The sequence below is a fragment of the Nerophis ophidion genome, linkage group LG11, assembly GCF_033978795.1.
Source record: "Nerophis ophidion isolate RoL-2023_Sa linkage group LG11, RoL_Noph_v1.0, whole genome shotgun sequence".
In the NCBI taxonomy this organism is placed as follows: Eukaryota; Metazoa; Chordata; class Actinopteri; order Syngnathiformes; family Syngnathidae; genus Nerophis; species Nerophis ophidion.
In genome coordinates, this window is record NC_084621.1 from 16,078,662 (window position 1) to 16,097,999 (window position 19,338).

At 39.8% G+C, this 19,338-nt stretch overlaps 1 protein-coding gene across 2 annotated transcripts in view; it reads right to left on the bottom strand.

Moving 5' to 3' along the window:
* ago1 (argonaute RISC component 1) overlaps positions 1-19,338 on the bottom strand; it is a 79,214-nt gene that overhangs the window by 31,269 nt on the left and 28,607 nt on the right. Inside the window, exons 3-11 of one of the 2 annotated variants that reach the window (XM_061915163.1) lie at positions 17,087-17,207; positions 15,143-15,324; positions 9,591-9,727; positions 8,132-8,266; positions 7,981-8,068; positions 4,085-4,232; positions 3,892-4,011; positions 2,775-2,897; positions 190-323 (exon numbers count right to left, since the gene is read on the bottom strand). In XM_061915163.1, the coding sequence (XP_061771147.1) occupies positions 190-323; positions 2,775-2,897; positions 3,892-4,011; positions 4,085-4,232; positions 7,981-8,068; positions 8,132-8,266; positions 9,591-9,727; positions 15,143-15,324; positions 17,087-17,207 (1,188 nt within the window). Of the gene's footprint in view, positions 1-189; positions 327-2,774; positions 2,898-3,891; positions 4,012-4,084; positions 4,233-7,980; positions 8,069-8,131; positions 8,267-9,590; positions 9,728-15,142; positions 15,325-17,086; positions 17,208-19,338 lie in introns of both variants that reach the window. The other variant, XM_061915162.1, reaches the window with a different exon arrangement.

Genomic DNA, 19,338 nt, shown 5'->3' on the forward strand with positions numbered 1-19,338 from the left:
ATTTTGCCATTTTTGCAGCATGTGTGGAGGGCCGGTAAACGATTAGCTGCGGGCCGCAAATGGCCCCCGGGCCGCACTTTGGAAACCCCTGCATTAGTGTGTCAGTTTGACATGTTTGGCATCCACTAGAGACAAAGAATATTTAGAAGTAGGATGCTGAGTGAATATTAATAACTCTTCCAAACTTACTTGAGCACCTCCTCCCTGCATTGCTTCTGGGGGGCGAAGCAGGCGATGGCCCACACCTTGATCTCAATCCCGTTGTAGAACTGCTTCCCCCTCATGTCCCACACTCCCTGGTTGGGTGTGGCTATGGCCCGGTTCTGCTTGGCCGGGACAAGAACCCAAAAACAGATTTACTTTAACTGCCTACCATGAATTGATGAACGTGGACCCCGACTTAAACAAGTTGAAAAACTTATTGGGGTGTTACCATTTAGTGGTCAATTGTAGCAAATATGTACTGTACTGTGCAAGCTACAACAAACCCTGTTTCCATATGAGTTGGGAAATTGTGTTAGATGTAAATATAAACGGAATACAATGATTTGCAAATCCTTTTCAACCCATATTCAGTTGAATATGCTACAAAGACAACATATTTGATGTTCAAACTCATAAACTTAAATTTTTTTTTGCAAATAATCATTAACTTTAGAATTTCATGGCTGCAACACGTGCCAAAGTAGTTGGGAAAGGGCATGTTCACCACTGTGTTACATCACATTTTCTTTTAACAACACTCAATAAACGTTTGGGAACTGAGGACACTAATTGTTGAAGCTTTGAAAGTGGAATTCTTTCCCTTTCCTGTTTTATGTAGAGCTTCAGTCGTTCAACAGTCCGGGGTCTCCGCTGTCGTGTTTTACGCTTCATAATGCACCACACATTTTCCATAGGAGACAGGTCTGGACTGCAGGCGGGCCAAGAAAGTACCTGCACTCAATTTTTACGAATCCACGCTGTTGTAACACGTGCTGAATGTGGCTTGGCATCGTCTTGCTGAAATAAGCAGGGGCGTCCATGAAAAAGACGGCGATTAGATGGCAACATATGTTGTTCCAAAACATTTATGTACCTTTCAGCATTAATGGTGCCTTCACAGATGTGTAAGTTACCCATGCCTTGGGCACTAATGCACCCCCATACCATCACAGATGCTGGCTTTTGAACTTTGCGTCGATAACAGTCTGGATGGTTCGCTTCCCCTTTGGTCCGGATGACACAACGTGGAATATTTCCAAAAACAATTTGAAATGTGGATTCGTCAGACCACAGAATACTTTTCGACTTTGCAACAGTCCATCTTAGATGATCTGGGGCCCAGAGAAGCCGGCGGTGTTTCTGGATGTTGTTGATAAATGGCTTTCGCTTTGCATAGTAGAGCTTTAACTTGCACTTACAGATGTAGCGACCAACTGTATTTAGTGACAGTGGTTTTCAAAAGTGTTCCTGAGCCCATGTGGTGATATCCTTTAGAGATTTATGTTGGTTTTTGATACAGTGCCGTCCGAAGGAACGAAGGTCACGGTCATTCAATGTTGGTTTCCGGCCTTGCCGCTTACGTGGAGTGATTTCTCCAGATTCTCTGGACCTTTTGATGATATTATGGAGCGTAGATGTTGAAATCCCTAAATTTCTTGCAACTGCACTTTGAGAAACGTTGTTCTTAAACTGTTTGACTATTTGCTCACGCAGTTGTGGACAAAGGGGTGTACCTCGCCCCATCCTTTCTTGTGAAAGACTGAGCATTTTTGGGGAAGCTGTTTTTATATCCAATCATGGCACCCACCTGTTCCTAATTAGCCTGCACACTTGTGGGATGTTCCAAATAAGTGTTTGATGAGCATTCCTCAACTTTGTCAGCATTTATTGCCACCTTTCCCAACCGGATCAAACTCGTTTCGCAAAATATTATTTTTATTAGCGCATATCTAGAATTTCCACCGGGTCAAACTCATTTCGCAAAATAATTAGCATATGCCTAGAATTTCCGCCGGGTCAAACTCGTCACGTCACAAGTGACACTTCACCTGTCATCATTTTCAAAATGGAGGAGGCTGATTTCAATAATTTGAAATCGCATAAAGGGAAGAAGATTAAGAGCTATTCAGTAGGATTTAAGGTTCAAGCTATTGAATATGCTAAAAAGAACATCCAAGCAACGTTACCATGGACGCCCCTGCTTATTTCCGCAAGACAATGCCAAGCCACGTGTTACAACAGCGTGGCTTCGTAAAAAAAAGAGTGCGGGTACTTTCCTGGCCCGCCTGCAGTTCAAACCTGTCTCCCATTGAAAATGTGTGGCGCATTATGAAGCGTAAAATACGACAGCGGAGACCCCGGACTGTTGAAGGACTGAAGCTCTACATAAAACAAGAATGGGAAAGAATTCCACTTTCAAAGCTTCAACAATTAGTTTCCTCAGTTCCCAAACGTTTATTGAGTGTTGTCAAAAGAAAAGGTGATGTAACACAGTGGTGGACATGCCCTTTCCCAACTACTTTGGCACGTGTTGCAGCCATGAAATTCTAAAGTTAATGATTATTTGCAAAAAAAAATATGTTTCTCAGTTTGAACATCAAATATGTTGTCTTTGTAGCATATTCAACTGAATATGGGTTGAAAATGATTTGCAAATCGTTGTATTCCGTTTATATTTACATCTAACACAATTTCCCAACTCATATGGAAACGGGGTTTGTACTAATACAAGTCTCAATCAATCGATGCTGCTGGCGGAGGGCGGGAATAATCAAGCAGTTGGTATTTACCCGTCCTCCATACTGCAGGATGGGGGCTGGGAGCACTCTGCCCGTCACCTCGGCCATGTCGTCCTTCACCTTGATGCCAAACTCCTGGATGTACGGGTCCAGGTTGAAGTTAGCGTTCTTCATCTGGAGAGACATGGGACGCTTATGTAAAAGCGCTTTGAGTCACTAGAGCAGGGGTCGGCAACCTTTACACCTCAAAGACACATTTGGACCCATTTCACAAAGTAAAGAAAACAATGGGAGCCCCAAAACTCTTTTGAAATTTATAATGAAATAATACTGCATACAGAGTTTTTATTTTGCTTTGTGCTATGTATAAACCAAAGGTCTCAGACACGCGGCCCGCACCTTAATATAAACACTTAATGTTAGTGCGGCCCACGAGTTTTATATGAATGCCGCTTGAGAGCGTCACACCTGCCAACCCTCCCAATTTTGCCAGGAGACTCCCGAATTTCAGAGTAATTATTCTCTCCAATGTACGCTCACTGCAAAAAGTCAGTGTTTAAAAACAAGAAAAAAAATTACAAAAATGTACCTGAATGTGGAGAGGCCGAGCCGACAGAGAGGCAGGGCACGCCGGAGCCAGGCCCAAGATGGCGGCGAGGAGGGGGGGATGGCGAGCGAGGGGCGACGCCACAATCGAGATTGCGCACCTGTATAGGATTAATGAATCCTCTCGCACTGTTTAAAAGGGCGGCAGCCGTGAACGTCGGGGAGAGAGGTGGAGAAACAACGACGGAACGAGACGAAACGCATGCAACCCGGAAGAGAGCGAGAGGGAGAACGAGAGGCAGAAGACGCGGGTGACTGAAAAGAAACCCGAAAAAGACTTTACTTAATAGAAAATAAAGAAAGTCAACACTGCTCAAAGTCATGTCCTTCCTTGGTGGTCCTTGGAACCCGCACGACGGTGAGAATTGTTCATGTCATGTCAGCTTTTTCTCATAACCATCCCGTTTTTGGCTCTTTTTTTCTTACACTTTCACTATTGTTTTTTCCCCAACAACATTGTAACTCGGCAGACCAACCAAAGTGGGTCTGCGGGCCGCCAACGACCACCACTGGTGCAACCACGTCACAATACGAGCGTGGTGGAGTTAATTAATTCGCTCACCAGCCTGCTGATCTCCTCCTGCCTGTCGGGCGCCGAGCGAGCCGTGGCTTTGATCATGGTGGACGTCTGATTATCGGTCAGTTTCTTGATGCATCTTTGGCCCGCTACGATGTTACACACCTGCAAGGTTTCAAAAGACAAGTTACGGGTGCACGCTTGCATGTTGACAGTGAAAAGTAGTACCTGTCCTCACCTCTAGGGGCAGATATGTGTGCTTCTGCTCCTGGCCCACCTGTAGACAGGGCAGGTGGCGGTATTTGAGCTGCAGGTTGTACTTCTGCTGGAAGTACTGAGCCACAGTACATTCTACTGTCTGACCACTTTCAAGCTGGAGGGGAAACCTGGCATGGAAAGGAAAGAAAAAATTCAATACAATAGATGGATTCAAAATGCAGCTTTTCAAGCTCAGTTCTTGGCATTCTTGCCAACACTCCCGGATTTTACGGGATTCCCGAAATTCTCCCGGGACAAATTTTCTCCCGAAAATCTCCCGAAATTCAGGCGGAGCTGGAGGCCACGCCCCCTCCAGCTCCATGCGGACCTGAGTGACGTGTCGACAGCCTGTTTTCACGTCCGCTTTCCCACAATATAAACAGCGTGTGTGACCAATGACGTTATAACTGTAAAAATGATCGAGGGCGAGTTCTTGGTTTCTTATGTGGGTTTATTGTTAGGCAGTTTCATTAACGTCCTCCCAGCGTGGTAACAACACACAACAACAGCAGTCAGTTCGATTGCCGTAAACAGCAATGTTGTGACACTCTGAAACAGGACAGTACTGCCATCTACTGTACATGCATATGGTTAGAAAAATAGTGACAGAGAATAGAACAAGGATGGACGATTCAACCCTTGACTCAACAATGAGTAGATGAGTGTTATGTGTGTGTATATGTGTAAATAAATGAACACTGGAATTCAAGTATTTCTCTTATATATATATATATATGTGTATATATATATATATATATATACACATATATATATACACATATATATATACATACACACACATATATATACACACACATATATATATACACACATATATATATATATATACACATATATATATATACATACCCACACACACATATATATATACACACACAAACACACATATATATATATATATATATATATATATATATATATGTATATATATATACATATATATATAAAATAAAATGATACATATTTATAGCTAAAATTCACTGAAAGTCAAGTATTTCTTATGTATGTATATATATATATATATATATATATATATATATATATATATATATATATATATATATATATATACACATATATATATATACATATGAAATACTTGACTTGGTAAATTCTAGCTGTAAATATACTCCTCCCCTCTATAACGGCATAAAACTTACAATTACAACTTTATATTGACAAATTGATCTAAAGTTGATATAGAGATTTAGGATTTGGGGGGAAAAATATATATATATAACTTATCTTGAACACTTTTATAAGTGGGACACTTTAGGGTTTAGTTTTTAAAATTTTCATTGCTAAAAAAATATTAATAAATAAAAATCAATGTTGTGAATTATTGACCTCCAATTACTTCACTTTTTATTTTTTTTTGGTTGGGGTGAATGAATATTGCAAATGTTGTGTTTGCCATAAAAAAATATATCTATTTTACAAAAACGGCATAAAACATACAACAATTACAACTTTATATGGACAAATAGATCTGAAGTTGATTTAGAGATTTAGGAATTGTGGGAAAAAAAATAGTATATAACTTATTTTTAACACTTTTATGACTGGGACACTTTGGGGATTTGTTTTTTAAACTTTCATTACTAAAGAAATAATAATAAATCAAAATAAATGTTATGAATTATTGACCTCCAATTACTTCACAATTTACATTTTTTTTTTGGGTGGGGTGAATGAATATTGCAAATTTTGTGTTTGCCATAAAAAAAAATAGATAAAAAAATAAATAAATAAATAAAAAAAAAAAAAAAAAAAAAAAAATATATATATATATCCATCCATCCATTTTCTACCGCTTATTCCCTTTTGGGGTCACGGGGGGCGCTGGCGCCTATCTCAGCTACAATCGGGCGGAAGGCGGGGTAAACCCTGGACAAGTCGCCAACTCATCGCAGGGCCAACACAGATAGACAGACAACATTCACACTCACATTCACACACTAGGGCCAATTTAGTGTTGCCAATCATATATATATTTTTTTTTTTTTCTCTTTTTTTTTTTTTTACAAAAACGGCATAAAACATACAACAATTACAACTTTATATCGACAATTAGATCTAAAGTTGAGTTCGAGATTTAAGCGTTGGGAAAAAATTTATAGCATGACTTATTTTTAACACTTAAATAAGTGGGACACTTTTGAGATTAGTTTTTTAAATTCTCATTGCTAAAAAAAATAATAATAAATCAAAATCAATGTTCTGAATTATTGACCTCCAATTACATTTCAATTTTTATTAATTTTTTGGGCTGGGGTGGATTGAATTTTGCAAATTTTGTGTATTTGGCATTAAAAAAAAAAAGTTTTCTTTTACAAAAACGGCATATAAAATACAACAATTACAACTTTATAACCAAAAATAGATCAGAAGTTGATTTAGAGATTTAGGAATTGGGGGAAAAAAGGTAGTATACAACTTATTTTTAACACATTTATGAGTGGGACACTTTGGGGATTTGTTTTTTCAACTTTCATTGCTAAAAAAATAATAATAAATTAAAATCAGTGTTATGAATTATTGACCTCCAATTAATTAATGTATTTATCTATTTTGGGGGGGGGGGGGGGGGTGGGGTGAATGAATATTGCAAGTTTGGTGTTTGCCATAAAAGAATATATATATATTTTACAAAAACGGCATAAAACATACAACAATTACAATTTTATATCGACAAATAGATCTGAAGTTGATTTCGAGATTTAGGAATTGGGGAAAAAAAAGATAGCATATAATTTATTTTTAACACTTTTATGAGTGGGACACTTAAAAAAAGTTTTAAAAAGATTTTTAAACTTTGACCTCCCATTACTTCCCAATTTTTATTTATTTTTTTTGGCTGGGGGTGAATGAATTTTGCAAATTTTGTGTTTGCCATAAAAAAATAAATAAAACATACAACAATTACAACTTTATATCGACAAATAGATCTGAGATTTAGGAGTTGGGAAAAAAAAAGATAATATATAACTTATTTTTAACACATTTATGAGTGGGACACTTTGGGGATTTGTTTTTTCAACTTTCATTGCTAAAAAAAATAATAATAAATCAAAATCAATGTTATGAATTATTGACCTCCAATTAATTAATGTATTTTTTTTTTTTTTTTGGGTGGGGTGAATGAATATTGCAAATTTTGTGTTTGCCATAAAAAAAATATACATGTTTTACAAAAACGGCATTAAACATACAACAATTACAACTTTATATCGACAAATAGATCTTAAGTTGATTTAGAGATTTTAGGAATTGGGGGGAAAAAAGATAGTATATAACTTACTTTTAACACTTTTATGAGTGGGACACTAAAAAAAGCTTTAAAAAGTTTTTAAAACTTTGACCTCCCATTACTTCACAATTTTTATTCATTTTTTTTGGCTGGGGGTGAATGAATTTTGCAAATTTTGTGTTTGCCATAAAAAATAAAAATAAAACACAACAATTACAACTTTATATCGACAAATAGATCTGAGATTTAGGAGTTGGGGGAAAAAAAGATAATATATGACTTATTTTTAACACTTTTATGACAGAGACACCTGCGGGTCCATGGGGAGCAAACATAAAGAAAGCCCTAAAGGTTAAAAAAACATATATATATATATATATATATATATACATATATATATATATAAATATATAATGGAAAATTTCAAAATGTCCCCCGCATGCATGCGTCAGGGGAAAAAGTTTGGACACCCCTGCATCAGACTACGCAGGCGTACCAAATTGTTTGCTTCTTTTCCCGGACGAGAAACAAAAAGATGAGCTCAAGCACTAGAATGACCTCAGGTGTGTGTCATCATGAGGGCAGGTGGCGTCCCCCCTACTCACGTCTGGTGGCTGGCAGGACGTCGGGTGACATTGCATACGCGGTACTTCCTCTTCATCTGGCCGCAGTGGGTCACCTCCACCTTGAGGCCTGCTCATGGACGCCCTTGTGTTAACGCTCATATTTGCATTACTGGCGGGAAAACATCCCCACCTTTGATCTCCTTGGTGAAGCGGACTCTTTGCGAGTCGGTGAGGGTTTTAGGCTGCTCGTCGATGTTGCGGATGTCCAGAACCTCGCACATGAACTCGATGACAGGCTGGGCTTTGTAGAAGGCGGTGGCGGACACTAGAGGGAGACATAGGGCGACAATGAGCCTTGGAAGGATGATTACAATTACCGAATTTCCTTGAATTGCCGCCGGGGCGCTAATTAATTTAAAACCTCTTCTCACTCCGGCACTTACCAAAGGCATGCGGTAAAGGTAAGCATGCGCTAATTATTTTAAAACCTCTTCTCACTCCGGCACTTACCAAGGGAATGCGGTAAAGGTAAGCATGCGCTAATTATTTTAAAACCTCTTCTCACTCCTGCGCTTACCAAAGGCATGCGGTAACGGTAAGCAAGCGCTAATTATTTTAAAACCTCTTCTTACTCTGGCACTTACCAAAGACATACAGTAAAAATTTGAGTGTGATGTAAGGATACCATCATGAAAAGCACATTTAATAAAAAAAAAAAAAAACGTTATTATGGTCTTACCTTTACTTATAAATGAAGTCCATGAGAGCTCCTTCTGATCAAAAGCATCGATAACTTGTTTACAGAAGTCTTCCTTATCTTTCTTCAGTTTTAAAAGTCTCTCTGTCTCGATGGAGATATTCCTTTATTACCTCCTGCTTCGATTGAAAGTCCAGTTTAGAAAACCGCTATCAGACCGCTGCTATCAGTTAGTTCGGCTTCTCAAGAGCGGGCGACGACAGAATTATCCTCGGACAACTCCCCCTCCCGTTCTGCTACGTGGGTGATCTCTTTATCCCACCGCTGCCACCAGGAAGTGTTATTGTATGAATAATGCACTGGGTATTTAGGACTGGAACATGCTTTATTTCAGCCCGGTTGTTTACATAACCAGCATAGGAGTAGTGGTGTTACATCCTAAAAGGTCCGTCGTGTCACTCATTGTCGCAAGAAGGATCACTAGCGCCCTCTACCACCTGGAGGCGGGAGTCATTTGATGACTCACATTTGACACACGCAGCTATGGTATATTAATAAAACATAGCTGCTTACTGTTCTTTTTAGCATATTCAATAGCTTGGACCTTAAATCCTACTGAATAGCTCTTAATCTTTTTCCCTTTATGCGATTTCAAATTACCGGCATTGAAATCAGCTTCCTCCATTTTGAAAATGATGACAGGGGAAGTGTCACTCGTTATGTCGTGAGTTTAATACTAAGCATGCGCTAATTATTTTGCGAAGCGAGTTTGACCCGGCAGTAATTCAGGGCAGGCGCATGCTATATACCCGGCGGCAATTCAAAGAAATACGGTATCATGAATGCATAATTGAAGGTATGCAACAACTTTCCTCCCCCCTGCGTCCCACTCATCACATCATGCCATGCCGGGAAGACTCTGACCTAACATGCTGGTCAGCGTGTGACTCACCGTCAATATTGAGCATCATCTTCCACATGGCGGGCCGCACCGACTGGTGGAAGCCGAACCACACCTCCCTGCCCCCGCCCAGAGGGTGGTAGTACCCCTCGGGTGGGGAGAAAAAGGAGCGGCCCACTGGAGTGTACCTTCATTGGCAAAAGGATGGAGAAGTGAGTGAGGGTGAGATCGCCAAGGGAGGTGGTGTCACGTTTTAAAAAACACAGTAAAACTTGTTCAAAGTGGTCACAGGTGGGTTTGCTGCATGAGACCAAAATATTAGTCATTGTTTTTTTTTTGTTTTTTTATATTTATATAGCGCTTTTTCTCTAGTGACTCAAAGCGCTTCACATAGTGAAACCCAATATCTAAGTTACATTTTAAACCAGTGTGGGTGGCACTGGGAGCAGGTGGGTAAAGTGTCTTGCCCAAGGACACAACGGCGGGGATCGAACCTGCAACCCTCATGTTGCTGGCACGGCCGCTCTACCAACCAAGCTATACCACCTATATAAATGTGATATTTATCCTTGTTTAGCTGTACGAAACAAGGGTGTTCAAACAATATTGGGAGGGTGCCTTAAAAGCACTGCCTTTAGCGTCCTCTACAACATGCCGTCATGTCCTCTTTTCCTCCATATAAACAGCGTGCTGGCCAAGTCACATAATATATGCGGCTTTCACACACACATACTTGGCCAACAGTCATACAGGTCACACTGAGGGTGGCCGTATAAACAACTTTAACATTGTTACAAATATGCGCCACACTGTGAACCCACACCAAACAAGAATGACAAAACACATTTCGGGAGAACACCCGCAACCGTAACACAACATAAACACAACAGAACAAATACCCAGAACCCCTTGCAGCACCAACTCTACCGGAACGCTATAATATACACCCCCCCCCGCTACCACCAAACCCCGCCCACCTCATTTTTATTTTATTTTCAAATTTGTTAGCCTGTGGAAAAAGTTAATGTTGATATTTACCTCAGAAGGCTGCAAATAGAAAAGAAGCATTCATTTTTTAAATTACATATTATTTAATATACCACTGATGTTTTTTCGTTAGTTTTTTTTAAATATAAATATATATATATATATATATATATATATATATATACATATACTTGCAGTGTGTATATTGTACATGTTACATGTTGTTCTGAAGGTGTCTGTTACTACATTATATAAATAGAACAGTAACTCCAATTAGCTGCATCTTACAAGCGTTTTTTTTTATCATCTTTAAAATCCTTAAAAATACATACATTGTGTCAATTTCATGAATGAGTTTATCAAATCAAAGTTTACATCGTTTTTGGTTTGGAGTGTTTCCTAAAATAATGTTAAAAATAACCCCTGTAAATAAGGTTTTTATGCCTACTGTGCAGAGGAATGAGGTGGCCCCACATCCTGATCTGATCTATGGCCTTCTGCTGACCCCTGTTGGCTCAAACTGCACAATTCATCTTCCTGTTTAAACGCTGATTAGAAGGAGAATGGAACTGTAAAAGATACAAGAAATGCAATAGGATTTTAAATGGCTACCTAGTTGTGGAGTAACGTCTACACCAGGAGTCGGCAACCCAAAGTGTTGAAAGAGCCATATTGGACTAAAAATACACAAACAAATCTGTCTGGAGCCGCAAAAAATTCAAAGCAATATTACATACATATAGTGTGTCATGAGATATAAATTGAATTATGAGAACTTAAAGCAGGGGTGTCAAACTCATATACAGAGTGGGCCAAAATTTAAAACTGAACAAAGCTGCGGGACAAGGTTGAAGAAATGAACCTTTTAATAGGGACCCAAACAAGTTTTGCAATGAATATTGAACAAGCAAGGCTTAAGTAGGGCAGCATGGTGGAAAAGGGGTTAGTGCATCTGCCTCACAATACGAAGGTCCTGAGTAATCTTGGGTTCAATCCCGGGGCTCGGGATCTTTCCGTGTGGAGTTTGCATGTTCTCCCCGTGACTGCGTGGGTTCCCTCCGGGTACTCCGGCTTCCTCCCATGGAACAGGCAGAGCTTATATAACGTAATAGTGCAAAATCAACTTTCAAAAAACAAGCGAAAAAACATCAGTGGTATATTAAATAAAATTTTATTTAAAAAATAATGCCTCTTTTGAGGTAAATATCAACATTAACTTTTTCCACAGGCTAACAAATTCGAAAATAAAATAAAAAAGAGGTGGGCGGGGTTTGGTGGTAGCGGGGGGTGTATATTATAGCGTTCCGGTACAGGTAGTGCTGCAAGGGGTTTTGGGTATTTGTTCTGTTGTGTTTATGTTGTTTTACGGTGCGGGTGTTCTCCCGAAAATGTGTTTTGTCATTCTTGTTTGGTGTGGGTTCACAGGGTGGCGCATATTTGTAACAATGTTAAAGTTGTTTATACGGCCACCCTCAGTGTGACCTGTATGACTTACTGTTGGCCAAGTATGTGTGTGTGAAAGCCGCATATATTATGTGACTTAGCCAGCACGATGTTTATATGGAGGAAAAGAGGACGTGACGGCATGTTGTAGAGGACGCTAAAGGCAGTGCTTTTAAGGCACGCTCCCAATATTGTTGTCCGGGTGGAAATCGGGAGAATGGTTGCCCAGGGAGATTTTCGGGAAGGGCACTAAACTTTGTGAGTCTCCCGGCAAAATCGGTAGGGTTGACAAGTATGAGTATTAGCGGTGAATGTGTTACCGGCGGGCCAGCTCTAATGTTAAAATGATATTGCCTAAAGGGCCAAATAAAATTAAACGGCGGGCCATATTTTGCCCGCGGGCCAGAGTTTGACACCCATGACTTAAAGGAAACTAAATGAGCTCAAATATACCTAAAAATGAGGCATAATGATGCAATATGTACATATAGCTAGCCTAAATTGCACGCTAGCATGGATTAGCTTGCAGTCATGCAGTGACCAAATATGTCTAATTAGCACTCCACATAAGTCAATAACATCAACAAAATTCACCTTTGTGCATTCATGCACAACGTTATAAGTTTGGTGGACAAAATGAGACGGGAAAAGAAGTGGCATAAATCACGTCTTAGAAAGTCGGAGAAAGTTATGCATGCAAGCCAGGTGTGTCAAGAGTGCAGCCCGGGGGCCATTTGGGGGACACAGGTCATTTTTAACGGCCCGACAACACATTCTAATAATACGATAAAAAAAAAAACAGACAAACAAACGTGGTATAAAAGAGCAAACAGGTGGCATGGCGCAGTGGGAGAGTGGCTGTGCGCAACCCGAGGGTCCCTGGTTCAAATCCCACCTAGTACCAACCTCGTCACGTCCATTGTGTCCTGAGCAAGACACTTCACCCTTGCTCCTGATGGGTGCTGGTTGGGGCCTTGCATGGCAGCTCCCTCCATCAGTGTGTGAATGTGTGTGTGAATGGGTAAATGTGGAAGTAGTGTCAAAGCGCTTTGAGTACCTTGAAGGTAGAAAAGCGCTATACAAGTACAACCCATTTAAATGTAATAATAAATTGTTGCAATGTTTTAGTCTAATAACACAAAGCATGAATCAAAATCAAAATCAACATTATTATGAATTATTGACCTATTCTATGCTCCAATTACGTCACATTAAATATTCCACTTTGAGATATTCTTTGGGGGAAAATGTTGCATATTTTGTGTTTGCCATATAAAAAACAGCAGTTTTTTTTCAAAAGAATGGCCTACAACGAACAAACAAACAAAAATGAACAACAAACAAACTTATAATTTAAAGGATGGATCTGAAGCTGATCTCGAGATTATTGTGCTAAAAGTAAACAGTAAAAAAAAATTATAATTAATTTTTTAACACCGTGAATTATTTTTTTGTTTTTTTGCTGTTTTCCTGTGTGTAGTGTTTTACTTCTTGTCTTGCGCTACTATTTTGTTCTTGATTGTCATGTCATGCACGGATGTACTTTGTGGACGCCGTCTGCTGCTTCTACACGCTGTAAGTCTTTGCTGTCGTCCAGCGTTCTGTTTTTGTTTGCAGCCATTTCAGTTTCAGTTTCCTTCTCCACAGCCTTGCCTAAGCTTCAATGCCTATTTATTAGGGGCACTCGCCTTTTGTTTATTTTTGGTTTACCGTATTTCCTTGAATTGCCGCCGGGTATATAGTATGCGCCTGCCTAGAATTACTGCCGGGTCAAACTCGTTCCGCAAAATGATTAGCGCATGCTTAGCATTACCGCCGGCACAGGATTAGCACCGGGTCAAACTCATTTCGCAAAATATTATTTTTATTAGCGCATATCTAGAACTTCCGCCGGGTCAAACTCATTTCGCAAAATAATTAGCACATGACTAGAATTTCCTCCGGGTCAAACTCGTCACGTCACGAAATGGAGGAGGCTGATTTCAATAATTTGAAATCGCATGAAGGGAAAGAAGATTAAGAGCTATTCAGTAGGATTTAAGGTCCAAACTATTGAATATGCTAATAAGAACAGTAAGCAGCTATGTTTTATTAATATACCGTAGCTGCGTGTGTCAAATATGAGTCATTAAATGACTCCCGCCTCCTGGTGGAAGAGAGCGCTAGTGATCCTTCTTGCGACTACTCGGCTGCAGAAGAAGTGACAACAAGCCACAAGATTGAGCAGCGATCATTTATTTTTTCCTTTCGCTTGCACTTTTAACATGGAGGATTACATATCTAAAATAAAACAGTTTTCTAAACTGGACTTTCAATCGAAGCAGGAGGTAATAAAGGAAGATCTCCATCGAGACAGAGAGACTTTTAAAACTGAAGAAAGATAAGGAAGACTTCTATAAACAAGTTATTGATGCTTTTGATCAGAAGGAGCTGCGCATGGACTTCATTTATAAGTAAAGGTAAGACCATAATAAAAAATTTTCTATTAAATGTGCTTTTCATGATGGTGTCCTTACATCACACTCAAATTTATAAGCGCAGGCCTAAATTTACCGCTTGCCTTTGGTAAGCGCCGGAGTGAGAAGAGGTTTTAAATTAATTAGCGCCCCCCGGCGGCAATTCAAGGAAATACGGTAAGCATTAGATACCTTTTTTACCTGCACGCTGCCTCCCGCTGTCGTCTGCATATTGTGATCACGACAAACCGTGTTTCCGACGTCTACAAAGCAATTAGCTACCTGCTGCCACTTACTGGTATGGAAGAGTATTACACGGTTACTCTGCCACGCTCTGCACAGCACCGACACTCAATGGCAAATTATATGCGGATTTATAATTACTGGTTTGCAAAAAATATTTTCAACCCAATTAGGTGAAATTATATAAACTATCCACGGCACACCAGACTGTATCTCACGGCACACCAGTGTGCCACGGCACAGCGGTTGAAAAACACTGATCTAGTCCATAACGATGTGTTTTAAATGTAAATAAATATTACCATTAGTCCCTTTGAAAGAATAATTGTGTGCCAACGACGACGGAATCGGAAGCTGATCAAGCTGTGATGACTTTTTGTTGAGAGTGAAGGAAGTGAACTAAACATTGTCTAATAGTTGAGAGTCGCGTGCATTAGCGGTTGCACGGTAAACGGCGTGCATGACGGCACGTACCTCATAGAGGCTAAGTGTCGCATGGCCACATCCAGGGCTTGGACTGAGTCCAGGGGGACCTGCAGTCTCCCGCTGACCAGAGTCTCCTGCAGCAGGCGCCACGACACCTTGGCCAGCCAACGGATGGACACCTTGAAGATTCGGTCCTTGCCCTCGCCGGGGATAGTCACCTCAAAATCCACCTGGGTTGGCGTTGGGGTAGACGAGAAAAAGATGTAAACAAAAGGGCTGGGAAAAATAACGAGGTCATCTATTTTTTACTGCTGTGACTGAAAATCCAAATTACGTTCCTCATTCAGTTTACAAAAGTATCGGGACACACCGTTTAATCAACTAGGGTAATTAATGACTTGAAGGCTGTGCTTGGACTACCCAGCATGCATTGGACATTGAATGTTTGTTAGCACGTAGTTTTAGTACACAAATTAGCAGTAGTTTTTCTGTGGAAGTGTTAACAAATTAACTTACCATTTATGTGCTGACGGAGATAGATATCAACATAAATCCATATTTTAAAGTTATTTATACGCCGTTTCACCAATCAAATGCAGTCGCTGGCGACGTTTGACGCCGTTTCACCAATCAAATGCAGCCGCTGGTGACGTTTGACGCCGTTTCACCAATCAAATGCAGTCGCTGGTGACGTTTGACGCCGTTTCACCAATCAAATGCAGCCGCTGGTGACGTTTGACGCCGTTTCACCAATCAAATGCAGTCGCTGGCGACGTTTGACGCCGTTTCACCAATCAAATGCAGCCGCTGGTGACGTTTGACGCCGTTTCACCAATCAAATGCAGTCGCTGGTGACGTTTGACGCCGTTTCACCAATCAAATGCAGTCACTGGTGACGTTTGACTACGTTTCACCAATCAAATGCAGTCGCTGATGACATTTGACGCCGTTTCACCAATCAAATGCAGTCGCTGGTGACGTTTGACGCCGTTTCACCAATCAAATGCAGTCTCTGGTGACGTTTGACTCCGTTTCACCAATCAAATGCAGTCGCAGGTGACGTTTGACGCCGTTTCACCAATCAAACGCAGTCGCTGGTGACGTTTGACGCCGTTTCACCAATCAAATGCAGTCACTGGTGATGTTTGACGCCGTTTCACCAATACAACAGAGCCAGGCGGTCACATGATTAACTGCACACTTTATTTTTAAATTTTTTTACAAATCTTTATTTATAAATTTTAACATTTACAAACAGTTGAAAATAATAATGAAAGTAAGTACAAAAACAGTACAAAACAGTAAACAAAACTGTACAAAACAGCGGCAGGGGTTGTAAATTCAAAGTAACTAAAAGAGACAGCAAAAAATATATATATATAAAATAAACAAAGTGCAAAGCCATAGGCTCACTCAATCTTAGTAAATAACTTAAATGTGGAACACAGCATCATCGTTTTCACAGCTTTTTGGTTGTTAGAGGTAGAGTATTTTAATGTAGAGTTCTAAATCTTTTTTAAAGGCACAAAAAACAGGTTGGGTATTGAGAAACTTACATTTATGAATATACAACTTAACCAATAGTATAATGCGTTTGCACAGGTAAAATTAATTTTCAATTTCTTTTTCAATACCGTGTAAAACCAAATATATATTATTTAATGTATATTATTGTTTTAGTTGCTGAAGAGATATTCCTGGCTCTGAATTTGACCATTGCTATTTTTATGTTTTTGTGCATTACTTGTTGCCGTCATTATTAAACGAACAGGTTACTCATCAATTACTCAGTGCTTGAGTAGTTTTTCACAACATACTTTTTACTTTTACTCAAGTAAATATTTGGGTGACTACTCCTTACTTTTACTTGAGTAATACATCTCTAAAGTAACAGTACTCTTACTTGAGTACAATTTCTGGCTACTCTACCCACCTCTGGTCGTTTTAGAGGAAAACTATTCATTTTATTTGCATTTGACTATAAACTTGTACCTTCTCGCTCCCAATGGGGAGCGCCAGGACGGTGTAGATGTTCTTCTTGCCGTCATACACGGGCTTCCTGTCGCCGAAGAGCTGCGGCTTGAAGTGTTGCACCATGTACTCCACCACCTCCCTGCAGGGCGCCATAAACAAAACATTGCATTAATATGCGGCCGCCTTTGACGCCGCGTTAAACCCATCTTCTGTTCTGTCACAGTATCGATTCTTGCACCATGCAGCTGCTGGACTCAATATCTCATGGTCGCGGGGGGGGACAAAAAGAGCAGAGTGGGGGAGGGCAGGCGGACGGACAGAAAGGAGGGGTGGGGGGGTGGAGCTGGTGTGAAAAGAGGGAGGTCAAAGGGCGTGACCTGTGGATATTGTTTTGGGGCCTTTGTCTGAAAACCGCTCAAGTCGAGAGAGAGTGAAAGTCCTAGACTCTCTGAACTTTATTGGACGGACGCTAACTTATCATAGTGGTCTTAAGTAACAATATCATGTGTCAAAATTGCAAAAACTTGAGTGGTCCACCTTTATTAACTCATGAAGGAGCAATCGATCGGGGGAAATCAGAAGTAGGAAGACCATCAAGGTTAAGTTCACTTAAGTGTTTGAACTCCCTTTTACACAGCAAAACTTGAGTTGGGTAGGCTTGTACGGTATACCGGTACTAGTATAGTATCAAGGTTCTAGTTATAGGACCGTGACAGGCTAACCTCCTCCAACCTCCGAGGACAAAGCTCTGAACTATGGGAGACCAGGCTTTCTGCTACGCCGCTCCCAGTCCGTGGAACGCTCTCCCTGACCACCTGAGGGTGCCCCAATCCTTCATTTTAAAAAAGCTTTTTTTTTTTTTGATATATGCGTGCTAGTTCAAGCTATTAGGCTGTCGTAGTTTTTATTTGTATTTTTTTTACAATCTTTTTATTATCTATTTATTTTTTTTAATACACTGTAGCACTTTGAGGTTGTTTGCTCAATGTAAAGCGCTTTTTACAAATAAAATCTATTATTATTATTAGTAATGAATTAAAAACGGTAGTATACTCCGTGCCCTGTGATGAGATGGCGACTTGTCCAGGGTGTACTCCGCCTTCCGCCCGATTGTAGCTAAGATAGGCACCAGCGCCCCCTGTGACCCCAAAGGGAATAAGCGGCAGGAAATGGATATATATATATATATATATATATATATATATATATATATATATATATATATATATATATATATATATATACACATATATATATATATATATATATATACACACATATATATATATATACACACATATATATATATATATATATATACACACATATATATATATATACACATATATATATATATACACACATATATATATATATACACATATATATATATATACACACACATATATATATATATATATATATATATATATATATATATATATATATATATATATATAAACGCCCCCCCCCCCCCGACTCCAAAGGGAATAAGCGGTAGAAAAAGGATGGATGGATGGATGGACTATAATCTGTGTGAAAAGTACCGGTTCTGTCTTTCTGTGTTGGCCCTGCGATGAGGTGGCGACTTGTCCAGAATGCAGCTGGGATAGGCTCCAGCACCCCTTGCGACACCGAAAAGGACAAGCGGTAGAAAATGGATGGATGGAAGGGCTCCCAATTTTTTTAATGGACATGACAGCGCTTCGTCGTCATGTGGTGACATTGCTGGTTTTACGAGCAGAGGAGCATGTTTGGCAGCGCGCACACACAGAGTACCGACAAGCAGACACGGCGTGTAGACAGAAAAGAGAGAATGGACGCATTTCAGTGTAAAAAGTAAAGATAAAGGTGAAGTTAGAACACTGAAACACCCTCAGGAAGAGCTGCTTCAGATTATAGATGTGTGATACTGCTGATTGCACACAGGGAGGAGCATGACTGAGTGTATTATAGATTGCACTCACTGTTTAGCACTCTGTATTTGCATCTTAGTAGATAAGAAGCAAAGTGTTTTATTACTTTAAAATGTACAGGATTTTTTGAAAGGCGTTTCATAATCTAATTGATTATTTTTATTATGATCAATCCCGTGATTTCATCCAAAACAGCATAGGTCAGTGGTGTTCAAAGTGCGGCCCCGGGGATATCAGCGGCACACAACTCATTTTTTGTTGGCCCGCTGTATATTCTATGGATAAAATTCATAAAGAGTAGATGAAAACAAAGTTTCATCACTAAAGAAACTTCTCCATGAGTTTCGACCTAGA